This window comes from Somniosus microcephalus, chromosome 7, assembly GCF_052327205.1.
Source record: "Somniosus microcephalus isolate GS21.2 chromosome 7, FLI_Smic_1.0, whole genome shotgun sequence".
Lineage (NCBI taxonomy): Eukaryota > Metazoa > Chordata > Chondrichthyes > Squaliformes > Somniosidae > Somniosus > Somniosus microcephalus.
Window position 1 is genome coordinate 90594934 of NC_140993.1, and position 20790 is coordinate 90615723.

Consider the following 20790-nt stretch of genomic DNA (forward strand, 5'->3'; position numbering starts at 1 on the left):
TTATAATTATTGAGGGATAAAATTTCCAAATTATTAGACACGGAGGATAGAATTTTTCATTCCTTGAAAAATCTAGTTGCGGATTTCTGTCAATACCTCAACAGCACTTCCTGCAAATTTTCATCGACAAAAAATGTAAAACCAGAAAGAAATGACTCGCTACAAAAGGATACAAATGTGACAGGCAAACTAATGCATAGTCAGAATAACTTTTGTTGTATAATTGTTTTGTCAGAAGCAGAAGCTAAAATGGGCACAATTAACAGGACTGTACTAAGGTTGGAGGAGACCACCACCTACTGGTCAGACCACTGAATCGTGATGGAACGAATCGTGGCGTTTATTTCCATAACACAGAGCAATGTAAATACTCCAACTCTGATATGTGCCACTTTACAGTTTGGTTATAATGCATGAATATGACAAGATACCAGTAAACCAGGAAGAGGGGTGCATAGAATGAAGAGTCAGTGAGTAACTCCCCTAGAGCTAATTGGACATTATGAAGCATTTATTTCAGAATATCCTCTGATACAGGAGTGTGCAAGAGGACTGGAGAATTGCAAATGTAACATCCTTGTTCAAAAAAGGGTGCAAGGATAAACCCAGCAACTATAGGCCAGTCAGTTTAACCTCCGTAGTGGGGAAGCTTTTAGAAATGATAATCCGGGACAAAATTAACAGTCACTTGGACAAGTATGGATTAATTAAGGAAAGCTAGTATGGATTTGTTAAAGGCAAATCGTGTTTAACTAACTTGATCGCGTTTTTTGATGAGGTAATAGAGGGGGTTGATGAGGACAATGCGGTTGACGTGGTGTACACACTTCCAAAAGGCATTTGATAAAGTGCCACATAATGGCCCAGTAATTCCGGGCCCAACGCATGAGTACGGACGAGGTACTCACGCGTGTGCCCGGAAGAATTGCCGGTTTTCAGCACGCACAGCGCATGCGCTGAAAACCGGCATTTCCTGTCCTCTGACCCAAGGGGTTAAGAGGCTGAACGCGTGTGCGGTATCGGGCAGCGCGTGCGACTTGGATTTCCTCTATTTTTAGAGAGTTGCGCGTGTGTAAAGGCCTCCGGTATTTACGCATTGAAAAACCACACGTAAGTACTTTGTTTTTCAGGTAAGTGGTCTATTAATACAATTGAGAATTTTTTTTTTTCCCCCACAGGTTTGTTATTTTTAAAGAATTTACAGTAAGCTAAGTTTAGTTTTAGCCCCGATTTTTTATATAATTTTTTTTTTCAAATTTTAAAATTATTGTTTAAAATAGTTTTTCAGAGCTCTTTATGGTTCATTTAAGTAGTGCAATGTTTTTTTAAATTTTCTTTCAGGTTTAAGTAGTGTTTTGGGGCCAGGAGTTTTCATGAGTTTGACAGCTCTTACCGTCAAACTCATGAATTAACTTTTGCAACCTCCCATTGGTTGCCCTGTGCTCACGTGATCCCAGCCGGCTCATCACACTAAGTACGCCGCTGGGTCACGCACGCACAGCGCAGCAGGACCACAAGCGGGCCAGCGAGAGGAAATGCAATGCAGGCCAGAATTAAAACGTCAGCGCGCCGGGTAAGTGAACATCGGGGGCTTGCATGCGCGGCAAGCTCCCGATCCTAATTTCAGGGCCAATAAGTTTGCCAGCAAAGTTGAATATGGAATAAAAGGGACAGTGGCAGCATGGCTAAGTGACAGGAAACAGTAGTGGTGAACGGCTGTTTTTCGGACTGGAGGATCTTATACAGTGGTGTTCCCCAGGGGTCAGTACTAAGACCACTGCTTTTCATGATATATATTAATGACTTGGATTGGGTGTACAGGGCACAATTTCAAAATTTGCAGATGACACAAAACTTGGAAGTATAGTGAACAGTGAGGAGGAGAGTGATAGACAGGCTGGTGAAATGGGCAGACACATGGCAGATGAAATTTAACACAGAAAAGTGCGAAATTATACATTTTGGTAGGAAGAATGAGGAGAGGCAATATAAACTAAATGGCACAATTCTAAAAGGGGTGCATGAACAGAGAGACCTGGGGTTATATGTGCACAAATCGTCGACTATGTCAGGGCAGGTTGAGAAAGCAGTTAAAAAAGCATACGGGATCCTGGGCTTCATAAATAGAAGCATAGAGTACAAAAGCAAGGAAGTTATGATGAACCTTTATAAAACACTGGTTCGGCCTCAACTGCAGTATTGTGTCCAATTCTGGGCACTGCACTTTAGGAAGGATGTGAAGGCCTTAGAGAGGGTGCAGAAAAGATTTATGGGAATGGGTTCCAGGGATGAGGGACTTCAGTTACATGAATAGACTAGAGAAGCTGGGGGTTTTCTCCTTGGAGGAGATCTGATAGAGGTGATCAAAATCATGATGGGTCTAGACAGTAGATAGAGAGAAACTGTTCCCATTGGCGGAAGGGTCGAGAACCAGAGGGAACAGATTTAAGGTGATTGGCAAAAGATCCAAAGTCAACATGAGAAAAAAAACAATGCAGCAATGATTCATTCTATGATTAAGTGGTTAGGATCTGGAATGCACTGCCTGAAAGGGTGGTGGAGGCAGACTCAATCGTGGCTTTCAAAAGGGAATTTGATAAGTACCTGAAAAAATTTTTGCAGGGCTACGGGGAAAGGGCGGGAGAGTGGGACTAGCTGAAGTGCTCTTGCAGAGAGCCGGCACAGGCTCGATGGGCTGAATGGCCTCCTTCTGTGCTGTAACCATTCTATGATTAAGAGGTTATCGAACAATGTTGTGGATTCTACAGAAATTATGAAATGGATTTACTTAGATTTTTTGCAGGATAGTGTGACTTTTGAAATGAAGGTGGCTGGAAAAGGGCAGAATATTCAATAAAGGGGATCAAGGGTCTTTCCAGGTATGATGTCTAGGGTGTCAGATGTCTATACTCAACTTTGAATCACACCATTTTAATTTAACTACCATGAGATTATGGATATAAAAAATGTGCATATTGAGTATGTTAAATTGGCTTGCTCAATGTAGTGAGATGTTAGATAACCAAGCACCCAAAAATTATAATTTTTCAGAGTATGTATGAATGAATGAAGACTGCACGAACATAGGGCCACTGTCACTCAAACCTCTTCACATTTCACTTTTGTATTTTATTCAGTAGCCTCAAAGTAGCTAACAATAATGCCTTTCCTCGCCTCAGAGTCAGAAGGTTGTGGGTTCAAGTTCCACTCCAGAGACTTGAGCACGAAAATCTAAGCTGACACTCCAGTGCAGTACTGAGGGAGTGCTGCACTGTCAGCAGTGCCGTCCTTCGGAAGACAGGTTAAACCGAGGCCCCGTCTGCTCTTTCAGGTGGACATAAAAGATCCCATGGCATTATTTCAAAGAAAAGCAGGGGAGTTATCCCCAGTGTCCTGGCCAATATTTATCCCTCAATCAATGTAACAAAAACAGATTATCACATTGCTGTTTGAGAGAGCTTGGTGTGCGCAATTAGGTGTCGTGTTTCCTACATTACAACGGTGACTACACTTCAAAAGTGCTTCATTGGCTGTAAAGCACTTTGGGATGTCCAGAGGTCGTGAAAGGCATTATGTAAATGCAAGTCTTTCTTTCTTCAGCCTAGGAAATGAGTTTAATTTTCAGAGCCTTCTCGAAAGCCGACAAATGGGCCCAATTAGCGGAAACTCAGCATGCTGATTAATTCTATGAGGGTGTGGCCAGCTTTCAGCGCAATGTTTCTTAAACCAACTCAAAAGATCGCAGAAATTCAATTTGCCCTGGATGTAACTTGGGCTTGAAATTCCTTGATCTTTTACGCTGGTTTGGCTGATTTCAGGTGAATTGCATAAGTAAAACCCAGTCAAATTTAAAAATATTTTTCTTAATTTTCCTTCCTGTCTTTTTTCTCTCTTAATCCAATCTTTCATTCCCACTCTCTCTTTCTGTACCTAATTTGACATTGAATTCATTCACTCGAATTTACACTTCCTTCTCAGCTCTTTACAAAGTATTTACAGCACAGAAACAGACCATTCGACTGAACAGCTCCAGCCCAGTGTTTATGCTCCACACGAGCCTCCTCCCACCTCACTTCATCTAACCCTAACATCGTATCCTTCTATTCCATTCTCCCTCATGTGCTTATCTAGCTTCCCCTTAAATGCATCTATCCTATTCGCCTTAACTACTCCTTGTGGTAACAAGTTCAACATTCTAACCACTTTCTGGGTAAAGTTTCTCCTGAATTTCCTATTGGATTTATTAGTGACTATTTTATATTTATAGACCCTAGTTCTGGTCTCGCCCACAAGTGGAAACATTTTCTCTACATCTACCCTATCAAACCCTTTCATTAAGTCCTCGATCAGGTCACCCTTCAGTCTTCTCTTTTGTACAGAATGTGCCCCAAGCCTGCTCAATCTTTCAATTCCAGTATCATTCTAGTAAATCTTTTTTGCACCTCCTCCCGTGCCTCTATATCCTTTTTATAACATGGAGACCAGAACTGTTCACAGTACTCCAAGTGTGATCTAACCAAGGTTCTTTACAATTTAACAAAACGTAAGTTTACAAGTTTGACATAAGTTCTTGTGCTGTTAATTTCACAATCCTTCAATCCGATTGGTTAAGGAGATACAGAGTTCCTTGCCCTGATCACTCAGGTCCCAGATGCCTGGTTTCCCTCGCTGTGACGTGATCAGCTCGCACTTTCAGCAACTTGCCACAGAAAAAATGTAAAAACCTAAATGTGCCAGCAGATGCTGTTAGATGCCCTGCTACAACAATATTTGGCCAATTGTCTTTGGTCCCCGCCACAATCTCTATTCCCTAACCAGTGTCTGAGGCGGAACAAGATTGTTTGAAAACTTGGCATCCTATTTGACCCGGAGCTGAACTTCCAACCCCATGTCCTCTCCATCACCAAGACTGCCTTCTTCCATCCCCATAACATCACCACCACTGCCTCAGCTCACCTGCTGCTGAAACAATCATCTATGCCTCTAGACTCGACTATTCCAATACTCACCTGGCCGGCCTCCCACCTTGCACCCACTGTAAACTTGAGCCCATCCAAACTTTTGCTGCCCATGTACTAACTCGCACCAAGTCCCGTTCACCCATCACTCGTGCTCGCTGACCTACATTGACTCCGGGTCCGGCAACGCCTCAATTTTAAAATTCTCATCCTTGTTTTCAAATCCTACTATGGCCACGCCACTCTCCATCTCTGTAACCTCCTCCAGCCCTACAACCCTCCGAACTCTCTGCGCTCCACCAATTCTGGCCTCTTGCACCTCCAATTTCCATTGCTCCACCATTAGCAGCCATCCCTTCAGCTGCCTAGGCCCCAAGCTCTGGAAATCCCTTCCTAAACCTCTCCACCTCACTGTCCTCCTTTAAGATGCTCCTTAAAACCCAACTCTCCTGTACTAATATTTCTTTAGGTGGCTTGGTGTCAAATTCTGTTTGATAACGCTCCTGTGAGGCGCCTTGGGATGTTTTACTACATTAAAGATATTGGGGCAGTAATTCCTCCCCAAACGCGTGAGTACGGAAGGGGTACTCACGCGTCTGGCCGGAGGAAATGCCGGTTTTCAGCATGCACAGCGCATGCGCTGAAAACCGGCATTTCCTCTCCTCTAACCCAAGAGGTGAAGAGGCTAGCGCGTGCGTCTTGGATTTCCTCTCTTTTGGGGGATTTGCGCATGTGTAAAGGCCTCCGGTCTTTACGCTTGTAAAAAGCACACGTAAGTATTTATTTTTACAGGTAAGTGGTGTTTTAGTGCAATTTAGACATTTTTTTTCCCCCCACAGGTTTATTATTTTAAAGAATCTACAATAAGGTAAGTTTAGTTTTAGACCCTTTTTATTAAAAATTTATTTTTTTCAAAAAAAAAATTGTTTAAACTATTTTTTTTAAACTTATTTATACTTAATTTAATGATTGGGATGTTTTTAAAATTTTTATTTAAAGTTTAAATAGTGTTTTGGGCCCCCGTAGTTTTCATGAGTTTGACAGCTCTTACTGTCAAACTCATGAATGAGTTTCCCCTCCCCTGATTGGCTGCACAGTGCTCACCTGATCCCAGCCGGCACATCGCACTAACTACGCCGCTGGATCAGGTTAGCACAGCGCGCCGACATCTGAACCGGGCCAGTGACAGGAAATGCAAGCAGGCCCGGGCTTCAGATGTCGGCGCGCAGGGCGAGTGCAGATCGGGGGCTTGCACCCGCGGCAAGCCCCCGATCTAATTTCAGGGCCGTTATATAAATGCAAGTTGTTGTTGTTGCACTTGTGTAAAACTAGAGAATGTCTCCGAATTATGTAAGTGGCCCCAGTATAAATCCATTCTAATTGCAGTTGTTTTCAGATGTTTAACTAAATATGCTCAGCTCCAATAATCTGGGGGTACATCACTGGAATGCTCCTTGCAGCTGTTTCATGCAGCATCACCATTTAATGAACAGGATATTATGATGCTGCACTGCTCCATCACTTGCACATAGACTCCATTTCTTGTATTCCACTGGTTTTTGCCCACTTATTTTGGCCCACAGCACCTTTGTACAGGCTTTGGTACTTTGGTTGGGACCCCTAATCCCAGCCAAGAGTTTGCAGAGCATAATGGTTTAGTGCTGGCCTTGGCAGATTCGGCAGGGATGGCTGTTTCTATTTTAGAAAAGTGAAAAGCTTTCAGTGCACCGGTCTCTGAGCTCGAGTGCTGGGGCTGTAAAATTTATCCCTATATGTAATTTGTTTATACTCTACTATTAGTATTAGTTGAATCTGTGCTTCATAGAGACAAAAACAGAGGGCTAGTAGTACAAGAGAGTTCGGGGCATGTGACCAAATGCATGGTTCAAAGATGTAGGTTTTGGTGGTGCTTTTGAAGGTTGGAAAGATAAATCAAGACAGAAGAGTTTAGGGAGAGTGTGCAAATGTGGGGCAAAGATCACTAAAGATTCTGCCACCAAAGGTGGAGCAGAAATATGGTGATGTAAAGGATGTCACAGTCAAAAGAGCAGATAGCATAGTGGCTGGAGAAGCTTGCAGAGATAGGGATGGGGGAAGGCCATGGAGGGATTTGTAGATGAGAATTTTAAATTCAATACATTGGAGGATGGGGAACCAATAGAAGTTGGCGAGTACAGGGGTAGTAAGAGTACAGGACTTGGTTAAGGACATGGTCCCTGTGCTGGGATTTTAGTTTATGTAGGGTGGGGCTTTGGAGGCCAGGAAGAATACAGAGGTCGAGCCTAGAAATGAACATGTGGGTTAGGGTTTCAGGAGTAGGAGAGAAATAAGGGGGGAGACAGGAGACATGCATGCAGGTACAGCAAGCAATAAGGAAGGCAAATGGCATGTTGGCCTTTATTGCAAGGGGGTTGGAGTATAAGAGTAAGGAAGTCTTACTACAATTCTACAGGGCTTTGGCGAGACCACACCTGGAGTACCGCTCACAGTTTTGGTCTCCTTATCGGAGAAAAGGTGGTGCAACGAAGGTTCACTGGATTGATCCCTGGGATGAGAGGGTTGTCCTATGATGAGAGATTGTGTAGAATGGGCCTATGCTCTCTGGAGTTTAGAAAAATGAAAGGTGATCTCATTGAAACATGTAAGATTCTGAGGGGGCTTGACAGGGTAGATGCTGAGAGAATGTTTCCCCTGGCTGGAGAGTCTAGAACCAGGGGGCATAGTCTCAGGATAAGGGGTCAGCTATTTAAAGCTGAGATGAGGAGGAATTTCTTCACTCAGAGGGTTGTGAATTTTGGAATTCTCTACCCCAAAGGGCTGTGGATGCTGAATCATTGAGTATATTCAAGGCTGAGATAAATAGATTTTTGGACTCATGGGGAATCAAGGGATATGGGGATCGGGCGGGAAAATGGAGTGGAGGTTGAAGATCAGCAGGCCTACTCCTGCTCCTAATTCTTATGTTCTTGCATGCAGGATTTTGTTGATAGATAGGATATGGGGTTTGAACTTCAACTTGAGAATACCAAGTTATGCATCAAATTCAGCTTGAGTAAGCAGCCGAGGCTTGGGTGCAGAGTTTTGAACAAGAGCCAAACAAAATGCCTTCAACCCTGGCAATATGCAATTGGACAAAATTCCGGCTCATCCATAATTTGATGTCAGACAAGCAGTCAGACAGCTCAGTGCTGGTCATGGTGTCAAGTGTGTTGGAGGAGGGGCAGAGCTGGGTATCAATCAGTATACACATGGAAACTGACCCCATGCTAACCAGAGATGTCACTGAGGGCAGCATGCAGATAAACAATAGGACTGGGCAGGATAGAAGCTATTGTAGTAAATGTTAGGACAGGTAGGATTGGAACCATGCCAAAAATCCTAATAATGTATTCTCCTGAAAATACTGTGCATAAAACTGTACAATTAAATCAGTTTTCAGAGTAATGATTTTCAGAACACAATTTACAATAAAATCTTGAAACACTGATGCCATCACGTAACACTGTGACCATGCAAAACTTACGTTATGAAATTTTCTAAAAGGTACAAACTGGACAATATCTCGGATTGCTATTTCCCCAGTGGGTGATCTCAGAACACATTCATCACCATCCAGAAATTCCATGGCACTGAAATCTGCTCCGCCAACACCAACAATGATGATGGACATCGGCAACTTAGCAGCATTCACAATGGCCTGTCTTGTGTCATCTAAATCTGTTATCACGCCATCTGTGATGATCAGCAGGATGAAATATTGCTGTTAAAGGAAAAAAATCACCTTTGATGCAATTCAATAGGCTGCAAATGCATTTTATATCAAGCACAGTAAATACATAATTATTTAATGGATGCATAGTTTGTTTGAGCTATACATTAAAGCTGCAGCCACAGTACAGATGTAGTAACACTGCAAGATGATTTTGCTTCACATTGCTGCTAACACCCACCAGGAGTTTAAATCGTGGCTGAAATCTTAAGATTGAGGATGAAGGAATGATGCAGATACTAAATGGGTGCAGCAGGAGAGTGGGAAACCTTCGTAGAAATTCTACCGCACTATGTCCAATTTTGGGTACACTACTTTAGGAATTACGTCAAGGCCATGGAGAGGATACATGAGATTTACTAAAATTATGTCAAGGATGAGAGGCTTTAGTTAGGAGGACAGAGTCGGGAAATTGGAACTTAAAAAAAGATAAATATTTGATAAAGAAAATATTAAAAAGGTATGGGGAAAAGCAGAAGAATAGGACTAAGTGGATAGCTCTTTCAGAGCCAACACAAGCATGATGGGCTGAATGGCCTTTCGTGCTATAAATTCTGTGAATTTATGATGATTACAATAATAAAATAATTAATTTCTAAGACGTACTTTAAACAGTTCCAAAGCAATAAAAGTCAAAGGAGGGGACATTCACCTCTGTAATCCCAACCAAAATCAGGTGACATCGCAGCAGAGAATGTTGTAAAATTCAGGTGGAGAGACCAACACTTCACAGTGCTGACTGGGATTGTCCTCCCCAGCCCCCACTGGGACTGCTGCTGCTCCTCCCCTGCCCACTGTATGCAAATGACCCGAGTCCTCAACAGATTTCCATCCCAGTAACTGCTGCTTCCTGGGGCTGCCATGTGGAAGGTGGCAATAAGCCACAGAAGCAACAAAGGCCCCCTTGTAGAGGCCTCCTCTCCTTTCAGTTGGCCCCTATTACCTGCCAAGGCTTCAATCTTGGCCCAGGCCTTCAGTGGTTGCCTTCATTCTGATCTTGAGAGCGCTTCTGCCCCTTTAAGGAGTAAAGAAGTCTTACTCCAATTATATGGGGCCTTGGTGAGACCACACCTGGAGTACTGTGTACAATTTTGGTCTCCTTACCTAAGGAAGGATATACTTGCCATAGCGGGAGTACAACGAAGATTTACAAGATTGATTCCTGGGATGGCGGGACTGTCGTATGAGAAGAGATGGAGTAAACTAGGCCTGTATTCTCTTGAATTCAGAAGAATGAGAGATCTCATTGAAGCATACAAAATTAGTACAGGGCTTGATAGGGTGGATGCTGGGAGAATGTTTCCCTTGACTGGGGAGTCTAGAACCAGGGGCCACAGCCTCAGGATAAAGGGTAGGCCATTCAGGACTGAGACGAGAAGAAATTTCTTCAGAGGGTGGTGAATCTTTGGAATTCTCTACCCCAGAGGGCTGTGGAGGCTCAGTCATTGGGTATATTCAAAAACAGAAGTCGATAGATTACAGACTAGTAAGGACATCAAGGGATATGGCGATAGGGCCGGTGAATGGAGTTGAGGCAGAAGATCAGCCATGATCTCATTGAATGACGGAGCAGGCTCGAAGGGCCGAATGGTCTACTCCTGCTCTTATGTTATGTTCATTGCCGGAAGTTCCTCACTTGCATTAACGGGCTCCTTATTGCTATCTAGGAGCCTGTCATGTATATGCAATGAGCCCCAATCCAGGAAAATGGGTCAAGGTTGAGGCAGGCATAAATCTGCCCTCCTGGAACTCTGCCTCAAAGAGGAGACTCCACCTCCAGATGGCTTACCACCTTAATAATCCTCAAGTAATTTTGGACTATCTGTCCATGAAGAAGTGTTTTACATGAGAGATGAACCCCACATCCCTTCCACCAGCCTCCAGCTCATGTCGCAGTACAGTGAGAGCAGAATTAGCCAGCAACGACTCCATGTGATTATCTTTCTCCCCTTTAATGCAAGCTGGCACAAAAGCAAGATAAAAGTATTGTTCACAATTTTTCAAGGCTAACTCACTGTGAAACACTTTTTACACAAACAAAAAGCATCCAGTTTGAACCATTATCTGGGATGCCTTGTCTCAACAAAGGTCCTGTTTATCACATGTTCAGGTGAAAATCTCCAACTCTGATATCCAAGAGGCCACCTTGTTTCTTCAAGCGAAAACTACTTATAGATTCCCTCTTAACCTTCTGTGCTCTAGTGAATACTAGTTTTCCAAGTTTCTCATTGCAACGATGGCATCATGCCATTCAATCTATAATGCACCTTTTCCATGGCTAAAATACTCGAAACTGCACACAGTAAGATTTCGCTTCTTCAAGCATTTATCAGAATCCCCCTTAAAATGTATATATGCTGAATGCATGGAGTTAGTTTGTTTGTACTATTTTATTCAGTGTGCACAAACATATTAGCACAAATTATATTGTTTTAAAAAGAATGAAACATTTCATTTTTGTAACAGATGTAGCTTCCGGAGGTAAACCTCATCAGAAATATAGGGGGGGGGGGGGGGGAGGAGAAAACTAATGATGCCTTTTTAGTTTTTGATTTTTTCTCTGCACTCTATGGAGGGGAGTCTCATATGCGCATGTAGAAATACTCACTGAAGCTGTTGGCTGCTGCGCTGCTGCAGCTGCAAATCTTGCCACATGGTTTATTATGGGAGAGAAGTTTGTGGGCCCATGTAGCTTGACTTGAGGCAGACAGTTTTGGTAGGCATCAGCTATCCCTTGTACTCCTAAGAAACACAATCATAATGAAAAAATCAAGTTTCATGCAAGAGAACTTATTGCCATCCTCACCACAATTTGTGGTCCTGCAAGTTTCACAATGATTTTACCCATTTTGCAGAACTCCTGTAAGATAACAATGTACTCAAAATGCGTTCCCATTGTTATGTTTCATAAAACACCTTGTACAGACATTTGGATAACAATAGAAGAAAAAGAAGAACCTGCATTTATATCGCGCCCTTCACAACCTCAGGACGTCCCAAAGCGCTTTACAGCGCAGTATTTTTGAAGTGTAGTTACTGTTGTAATGTAGCAAACTGGGCAGCCAGCTTGCGCACAGCAAGCTCCTACAAACAGCAATGTGATGATGATCATTTGATTTTTTTTTTTTTTTTTTAAATTAAAAGTGATGTTGGTTGAGGGATAAACATTGGCCAGGACACTGGGGAGAACTCCCCTGCTCTTCTTCAAAATAGTGCTGTGGGATCTTTTACAGCCACCTGAGGGGGCAGACGGGGCCTCGGATTAATGGCACTCTGACAGTGCAGCGCTCCCTCAGTACTGCACTGACGTGTCAGCCTAAATTTTGTGCTCAAGTCTCTGGAGCGGCACTTAAACGCTCTCGCCCACCCACAAGCAGTAACCAGTTTATTTTCCAGTAAAAAACTGTGAAATGGATTTTCAGGCAATTTTTTATTTGTAAATACATAGTGGGCTAAATTCGATAAGGCCCGAAAACTGACTTGGAGATAGTGATGTGTGATCTGCCTGCACCTGTTGAAAGTATTGCAGGCAGCACACACAATTTGTGCTGCTTGCTAATTAACCGGATTAAAATGCTGAGCCCAGTGCTGAACACGCAGCTGATTGCTCAGCGCTCAGTGGGGGGCCCAATTTCGTGGGAAGTGTGATCTCTGTTTAAAGGTAGCCTGTGGTTTTAAACGCAGTCTGCGCTTCTTAAAGGGGAGGTGCTTTCTGAAATGTGCACCTCATTGTAATTGTTGTAATGGAAAGTGGAAGGTAGCTATGGTTCAACAGGGCACCTAGGTTCTGAGACACAGCACTGGAGGCCTTCGTGCAGGAGGTCAAGAGGAGGAGCCAGGTCCTCTACCTGCAGGGAGCCAAGAGGCCTTCTAGACTGACGGTAAGGCGGCAGTGAGGGAAGATTGCTGAAGCAGTCAGTGCCACCAGTCTTTCCACCTGAACTGGGTCCAGTGCCGAAAGAAGTTTAATGATCTCACACAAGTAGTCATGGTCAGTGAATGCATCTTCAAATGCCATATCCTACCATCCACACCACAAGCTTCTCACACTGCTCAATGCACCACACCCCCATCACTCACCTATCAACAATCTCTAGCAATCATGACTCATACCTCACAATCATAGCCTCACCTCACCCTCACACACTTGCTACTGTTGCAAGCCTCCCACTCACATCTCAGACCTTGCACACACTGGCAGCTATTCAACCATGACAGGCACATCACTCAAACACACAGCACCACACTCACTGACACACTTCCCTTTCTCTTGCAGGCCAAGGTGGCGCATAACCAGCACCAGCAGCAGCTAACAGGTGGGGGGCAGGCACAGCTGCATAACCTGACCGAGCTGGAGAAGTCAGTGCTAGACATCATTGGAGGGGCAGTCACTGAGGCTGTGGCGATCGACAAGGCTGAAAGCATTGATGATGACGGTATGCTCATACCTAATTCTCCTTCTCACATCCCACTTCGCCCTCATCCCACAATCTCTTCTCACTTACAAGCTGCTGATGGTGTAAGCATGCACATCTTGTTTTCAACCGCTCTCCTCACCACAACCCTACCCTTGTGCCTTTCTCCTTTCAGATACCCAAGAACTCCAACCAGCCCATCCAGTGCAGGAAGAACAAGAGGAGGAGTGTGATGGAGAAGAGACACTCATTCGATCTGACACTCGCAGGCACCAGCTCAGAAAATGGCACAGCGCTTACTTTAGAGGGTAGTAGAGAGGGGGGATCTGCAAGTGGTGAGTCAGCTGGCACGAGTGGCCTGCAACCAGGGCAGGGGATAAGGGTAGTGCAGATGCCAGCTCCCTGAAGGGCAAGGTCACATACGAGTTCTGCTGCAGAGGACTCATATGAGGGCTTCGATCGTGCAGCCTTCAGAAGAAGGGTGATGGGCGTGCACACAGAAATGCTTGGTACATTGGCAGGCCTGCCAGAGAGTCTGCTGTCACTGTCAAGAAGCATGGAGGAGTCCGGCTCCAACTTTGCACAGGGCTTTGCACAGAGCTTGGAGCGTAAGATTTCCAGGATGGAAGTGATGGGCAACTCCATTGGTGCACTAATGGACCCAACCACGATGCAAGGTCCGATGGGCAATGTCTCAGCTTCCATTGCACCACAAGCAGAAGCAACCCAATGTCTGAGTGCTGCAGTGGAAGCTCAGACTTCTGTCATTCAAGCTCAGACTGCTGCCATCGTGGCTGCATTTACTAGTAGGGAAAGGGGCTTGCAGACAATGTTCCCTTTAAGCTGTGCGGTCACGCAGCTCTCTGGACCTTCCGTGCAGTTGGCTTTTCAATGGTAATAACCGCACATGTGCGGCATTTTGAATGAGCTGCGCAGGTCCTTAAAGGGGCATGCGCCCAAAAGAATTAACAGGAACATTGCTTGCAGGATCTCACAGCAGTCCAGCAATCTGTCTGCCAACAGATTACTAGGATTGCTGAGGCGCCGCCCTGGGGGAGTGCCAATGGCTCTGTGGAGCACGAACGTGTTGTCCTCTCTCAGGATGACAGCATTTGCATTACTGCTACTCCACCAGTGCCCTTGCTGTTGCCCGTCAGCCAGCCAGCCCAGACTGCTGCCGTCGATGCAGAGATGGTACAGTCTACAGCCGGGCCTTCTAGGCCCAGAGCTGCTCGAGGTCATCCTGCAAGACCATCTGCAGTCTCGCCCATTGTAAGGCAGCAGCCTTCCACCAGCCATGCTGCAGCTACTGAGGTAGCACTTCGTAGGAGCACCAGGATAGGCAAAAGCACACAAAAGACAGGCATTAAGGGTGACTAGTTGACTTTGTTATGTAGTTTTGGAATGAATCATTTATAAATTATGTTTGGAATGTTTGTTTCGTGGTGGCTTTCATTTCAGCATTTGGCCAAGAGGACACTGATATTCTGTGACACAGGGATGGTAAGGTGAGGTAGTGCTGAGCAACAGGGATCTGGGGTTTCATTCAGGGTCTGAGGAGGAAGGGAGCAGGCAGCCTGCAAATCCACATTCACAGACGGCTCGTCCGGAATGTAGATTTGTAGGCTGCCTCCTCCCTTCATCCCCCTCCTCCTGAGGTGGTCGTGGAACCCGTGGTGAAAGGGCTGCACCCTCATGATGGCCAAGTTGTGGAGGATGCAGCAGACCACCATGAATTGGGACAGCTGCTCTGCCGAGTACTGGAGGGCTCGTCCCGAGCAGTCAAGGCAGTGGAACCGTTGCTTCAGCACTCCGATGGTCTGCTCGATGATGTTCCTCGTGGCAGCAAGGCTGTCATTATACGAGTGCTGGCAATGAGTGGTGGGTAGTCATCAGCTATGTGTAGAGCGGTTAGCCCTCGTCATCTAGCAGCCACCCATGGGTTAGACGCGGTGGCTGGAAGATTGCTGGCACAGTAGACTGGCGCAGGATGAAGGCATAAAAACTGCTGCCAGGATACCGGGCATTCACCATCATGCTGTGTTGGGCGTGGTCGCACACCAACTGCACATGAAGTGAGTGGTATCCTCTGCGGTTACGGAACATCTCACCATTGATGTGCGGCACCCGCAAAGCCACGTGTGTGCAGTTGATGGCACCCTGCACCATGGGGATGTCCAATATCCTGCCAAACCCACATGCACAGTCCTCCTGCTCCTCTCTGTTTGGAGAGAAGAAATTAAGTTCCCTCTCCTAGAGTACAGATCCTCTGTGGCCTCCCGAATGCGACCAACAGCGAACTGAGAGATGTTTGCTACGTTGCCTGTTCCAGCCTGGAAGGATCCTCAAAAATTGAGGGCGAAGGTCACCTTGAGGGCCACTGGCAGAGCCGTCGTCGCCCTGTCCGGAGGCTGCAGGTCTGGTTCCAAGAGGTGGCAGAATTTTGTAACCACCACCTTGGTGAAGCGGAGCCGCCGAACACGCTGCTCCTGGCTTAGGTGCAAGTAGAAGGGCTCCCTGAAGACCCTAGGTGGATGGTTGCCCTGGCCCTGAACTCGCATCTTTCTCCAGTTTCTCTCCGATCTCCCCTCTTGCCCTCGCCACGCTCATCCTGTCCATGAAACCCACTTCCTGCTCCCTTGACCCTATCCCCACTAAACTGCTGACCACCCAACTTTCTTTTCTGGCTCCCATGTTAGCCGACATGGTTAACAGTTCGCTATCCTCGGGTACCGTCCCACTCTCCTTCAAATCTGCAGTCATCACCCCTCTCCGCAAAAAAAAACAACCCCTCCATCCTTGCAAACTACCGCCCCATCTCCAACCTCCCTTTCCTCTCCAAAGTCCTTGAACATGTTGTCGCCTCCCAAATCCGTGCCCATCTTTCCCGGAACTCCATGTTTGAATCCCTCCAATCCGGTTTCTGCCCTTGCCACAGTACCGAAATGGCTCTTGTGGTAAACCACTGTTTGTATTCCACTGTGTACATGCCTGTACATGTCTCGGCTGACTCCTCCCACGAGTCCAGGTATAAAGGTGACTGCTCCACAGTCCCTCTGTATTCTGGACCGGTCGACCACTCGAGGCACACCTTCATTCTCTTGTTAATAAAAGCCTGTTAGTTACTCGCTTAATCTCAGTCTTTTGAGTTATTGATAGTGCATCAATTTTATTAACAAGATTTTTATAATGGAGAAGATCCTCACACCAGCATGCCTGGACTTAGATCATTGGGAGGCGGACTCATCCACCAAGTTTACTCACTGGCTTAGGTGTTTTGAAAAATTCCTGATCGCCTCCGCTGAAACGGTCAAATCGGACGAGGACAAACTGGATGTCCTGACCTCCAAAGTGAACCACCGAGTGTACTCGGTCATCCAGGACGCGACCTCATACGCGGATGCTATCAAGCTCCTCAAGGACCAGTACACGCGCCCAGTGAATGAGGTGTACGCTAGGCACCTCCTGGGGAGTCGTAAACAACAACCTGGGGAATCGACCGAGGAATACCTTCAGGCACTGTCTGTGCTTGGCCGGGCCTGTGGTTGTAAGGATGTAAAGGCCGCCGTGTACAGAGGAACTTATCCGGGACGCTTTTGTAGCGGGCCACAGGTCCAATTACACCCGACAGCGACTGTTGGAGCAGAGTGACCTCGATCTCAACAAGGCCTCTGAACTTGCACTATCATTGGACGCAGCCTACCGGGGCATGGACGCCTACTCCTCTGCACCGTGGACGCCGCGGGGAACGACAGCCTGGGACACGGTAGGACCATCTCATAGCGCCGTGCCACCACAGCCACATCCCAGCAACGGCCCAACTACCGCAGCAGTGTCCCAAGGCCAGACAGCAGTGCCCCAAGGCCAGAAATGCTACTTCTGTGGCCAGGCCAAACACCCCAGAGCGCGCTGCCCGGCGAAAAATGCGATCTGCTCGGGCTGCGGGAAGAAAGGACACTACGCCAGCGTCTGCAAGGCCAAAGCCACCCCAAACCCCAGCAGCGCCGCGTGTGGGCCGCCATCTTGGGCCTCCCCAGCCATGTGCGAACCACCGGAACAGCAGCCATTTTGGGCGCCTCCAGCCACATGGGGATCATGGACGCCGCCATCTTGGACGACAGCCGGGACGCAGCAGGCCCCCAACACCGCCTCATCGGATACCCGCAGCGACACACCGACCCCTACGCTGGCCTCCGTTACGCTGGACCAAGCGAGACCGCACCAGCTGGCCCGGTCCACAATGGACATTAAGGTAAATGGTCACGAAACAATCTGCCTTTTTGACTCTGGGAGCACGGAGAGCTTCATCCACCCCGACACGGTGCGGCGTTGCTCTCTCCCAGTCCTGCCTGCGCACCAGTGGATTTCTATGGCCTCCGAGTCCCAGTCGGCGGACATTGGCGGCTACTGCGTGGGGACACTCGTAGTAGACGGGACTGTGTACGATAATTTTAAACTTCTGGTCCTGCCCCACCTCTGCGCTGCCGTTCTACTGGGGTTAGATTTTCAGTGCCACCTTAAAAGTGTTACGATGGCGTACGGTGGACCCCTCCCCCCACTCACAGTCCGCAGCCAGCAGCTTCCAAATTGCCCGCCGCGCACCAGGTGCAACCTCTCCACACTCAGAGTCACCCCCCCTATTTGCTAACCTCACCCCCGACTAAGCCCATCGCCACAAAGAGCAGGCGATACAGTACCGGGGACAGGGTTTTCATTAAAACCGAAGTGGAGCGGCTCCTGAAGGAGGGGATTATTGAGGGCAGCACCAGCCCCTGGCGAGCCCAGGTTGTGGTCGTTAAGACCGGCGAGAAGCAGCACCTGGTCATCGACTACAGCCAGACAATAAATCGCTACACCCTGCTGGACGCTTACCCACTCCCCCGTATAGCTGATATGGTCAACCAGATCGCGCAGTACCGCGTCTTCTCGACCATTGACCTGAAATCAGCGTACCACCAGCTCCCTATCCGCCCTGAGGACCGCCAGTATACTGCCTTTGAGGCAAACGGCCGCCTCTATCACTTCCTTAGGGTTCCCTTTGGCGTCACCAATGGGGTCTCCGTCTTCCAAAGGGAGATGGACCGGGTGGTCGATCAAAATGCGTTGCAGGCCACTTTCCCATATCTGGACAATGTGACCATCTGCGGCCATGACTTGCAGGACCATGACGCAAACCTCGAAAAATTCCTCTGCACCGCCCAACTCCTGAACCTGACGTATAACAAGGAGAAGTGCATATTCCGCACAACCCGCCTCGCCATCCTTGGCTGTGTTGTGGAACACGGAGTCATCGGTCCCGACCCCGACCGGATGCGTCCCCTTATGGAACTCCCACTGCCCCAAAGAGGTGCCTAGGGTTTTTCTCCTATTACGCCCAGTGGGTCCCCTACTATGCGGACAAGGCCCGTCCGCTGATCAAGTCCACCTCTTTTCCCTTGATGGCAGAGGCCCGCTTAGCCTTCCACCGTATCAAAGAAGACATTGCCAAAGCCACCATGCACGCAGTGGACGAATCCATCCCCTTCCAGGTGGAAAGCGACGCGTCCGACTTTGCCCTGGCCGCTACCCTTAATCAGGCGGGGAGACCCGTGGCCTTCTTTTCACGAACCCTCCAGGGCCCGGAGACCAGACACTCCGCTGTTGAGAAGGAGGCCCAGGCTGTTGTGGAGGCTGTGCGTCATTGGAGGCACTACCTGGCCGGAAAACGATTTACCCTGCTCACTGACCGGCGTTCAGTTGCTTTTATGTTTAACAACAAGCAGAGGGGCAAAATCAAAAACGACAAGATCTTGAGGTGGAGAATCGAACTTTCCACCTACAATTACGAGATCTTGTACCGGCCCGGGAAGCTCAATGAACCCCCGGATGCTCTATCGCGTGGCACCTGCGCCAGCGCGCAGATCGATAGACTGCGGGCCCTCCACAATGACCTCTGCCACCCGGGGGTTACCAGGTTCTTCCACTTCATCAAGGCCCGCAACCTGCCTTACTCCATTGAGGAGGTCAGGACCATGACCAGGAACTGCCAAGTCTGCGCTGAGTGCAAACCGCACTTTTATCGACCAGACAGGGCTCACCTGATAAAAGCCACTCGCCCCTTCGAGCGCGTGAGCGTTGATTTTAAAGGGCCTCTCCCCTCCTCCAACCGCAATGTGTACTTCCTCAACATTATTGATGAGTACTCCCGTTTCCCGTTCGCTATCCCCTGCCCGGACATGACCAGTGCCACGGTCATTAAATGTCTGAACGACCTCTTCACCCTGTTCGGCTTCCCCAGCTATATCCATAGCGACCGGGGCTCATCGTTTATGAGCGACGAACTCCGCCAGTACCTGCTCGCTAGGGGTATTGCCACAAGCAGGACCACCAGTTACAACCCCCGGGGGAACGGACAGGTGGAAAGAGAGAATGCGACAGTTTGGAAGGCCGCCCTGCTAGCCTTAAAGTCTAGGGGCCTTCCGACCTCCCGCTGGCAGGATGTGCTCCACTCTATTCGGTCACTGCTCTGCACTGCCACTAACGCCACCCCTCATGAGAAAATGTTTGTCTTCCCAAGGAAGTCCACATCGGGGACATCGCTACCGCCATGGCTGATGTCCCCAGGGCCGGTCCTACTGAGAAGACACGTGAGGACTCAAAACGGACCCCCTGGTCGAGAGGTTCGACCTCCTCCACGCCAACCCCCAGTATGCTTACATTGCGTACCCGGACGGGCGGGAGGACACGGTCTCGTACAGCTCTCAAAGTCACAAATAACATCCTTTGTGACTGTCACAAAGATAAACTATCCCTGCTCGTCCTATCGGTTTTTTTTACATTTTTTATGGGATCTGGGCGTCGCTGGCAAGGCCAGCATTTATTGCCCATCCCTAATTGCCCTTGAGAAGGTGGTGGTGAGCTGCCTTCTTGAACCGCTGCAGTCCGTGTGGTGAAGGTACTCCCACAGTGCTGTTAGGGAGGGAGTTCCAGGATTTTGATCCAGCGACGAAGGAGGATCGGCGATATACTAAGTCAGGATGGTGTGTGACTTGGAGGGGAACTTGGAGGTGGTGGTGTTCCCATGCGTCTGCTGCCCTTGTCCTTCTAGGTGGAAGAGGTCGTGGGTTTGGGAGGTGCTGCCGAAGAAGCCTTGGCGAGTTGCTGCAGTGCATCTTGTAGATGGTACACACTGCAGCCACGGTGCGTCGGTGGTGGAGGGAGTGAATGTTTAAGGTGGTGGATGGGGTGCCAATCAAGTGGGCTGCTTTGTCCTGGGTGGTGTCGAGCTTCTTGAGTGTTGTTGGAGCCGCACTCAACCAGGCAAGTGGAGAGCATTCCATCACACTCCTTACTTGTGCCTTGTAGATGATGGAAAGGCTTTGGGGAGTCAGGAGGTGAGACACTCGCCGCAGAATACCTAGCCTGACCTGCTCTTGTTGCCACAGTATTTATGCGGCTGGTCCAGTTAAGTTTCTCGTCAATGGTGACCCCCCAGGATGTTGACGGTGGGGGATTCGGCAATTGTAATGCCGCTGAATGTCATGGGGAGGTGGTTAGACTCCCACTTGTTGGAGATAGTCATTGTCTGCAGCCTTTGACACAGCTGGCCACTCCATTTTCCTCCAACGCCTCGCTGCCATCGTCCAGCTGGGTGGGACTGCAATCGCCT

General features: G+C 47.8%; 1 protein-coding gene across 3 annotated transcripts in view; it reads right to left on the bottom strand.

Annotated features, from left to right (window-relative positions):
- LOC147114789 (copine-3-like) overlaps positions 1-20790 on the bottom strand; it is a 103806-nt gene that overhangs the window by 6618 nt on the left and 76398 nt on the right. For all 3 annotated transcript variants that reach the window (XM_085992732.1, XM_085992730.1, XM_085992731.1), the window contains 2 exons: positions 11336-11469; positions 8482-8718 (listed from right to left, as the gene is read on the bottom strand). In XM_085992732.1, coding sequence (XP_085848858.1) covers positions 8482-8718; positions 11336-11469 — 371 coding nt within the window. The remainder of the gene's footprint in view (positions 1-8481; positions 8719-11335; positions 11470-20790) is intronic.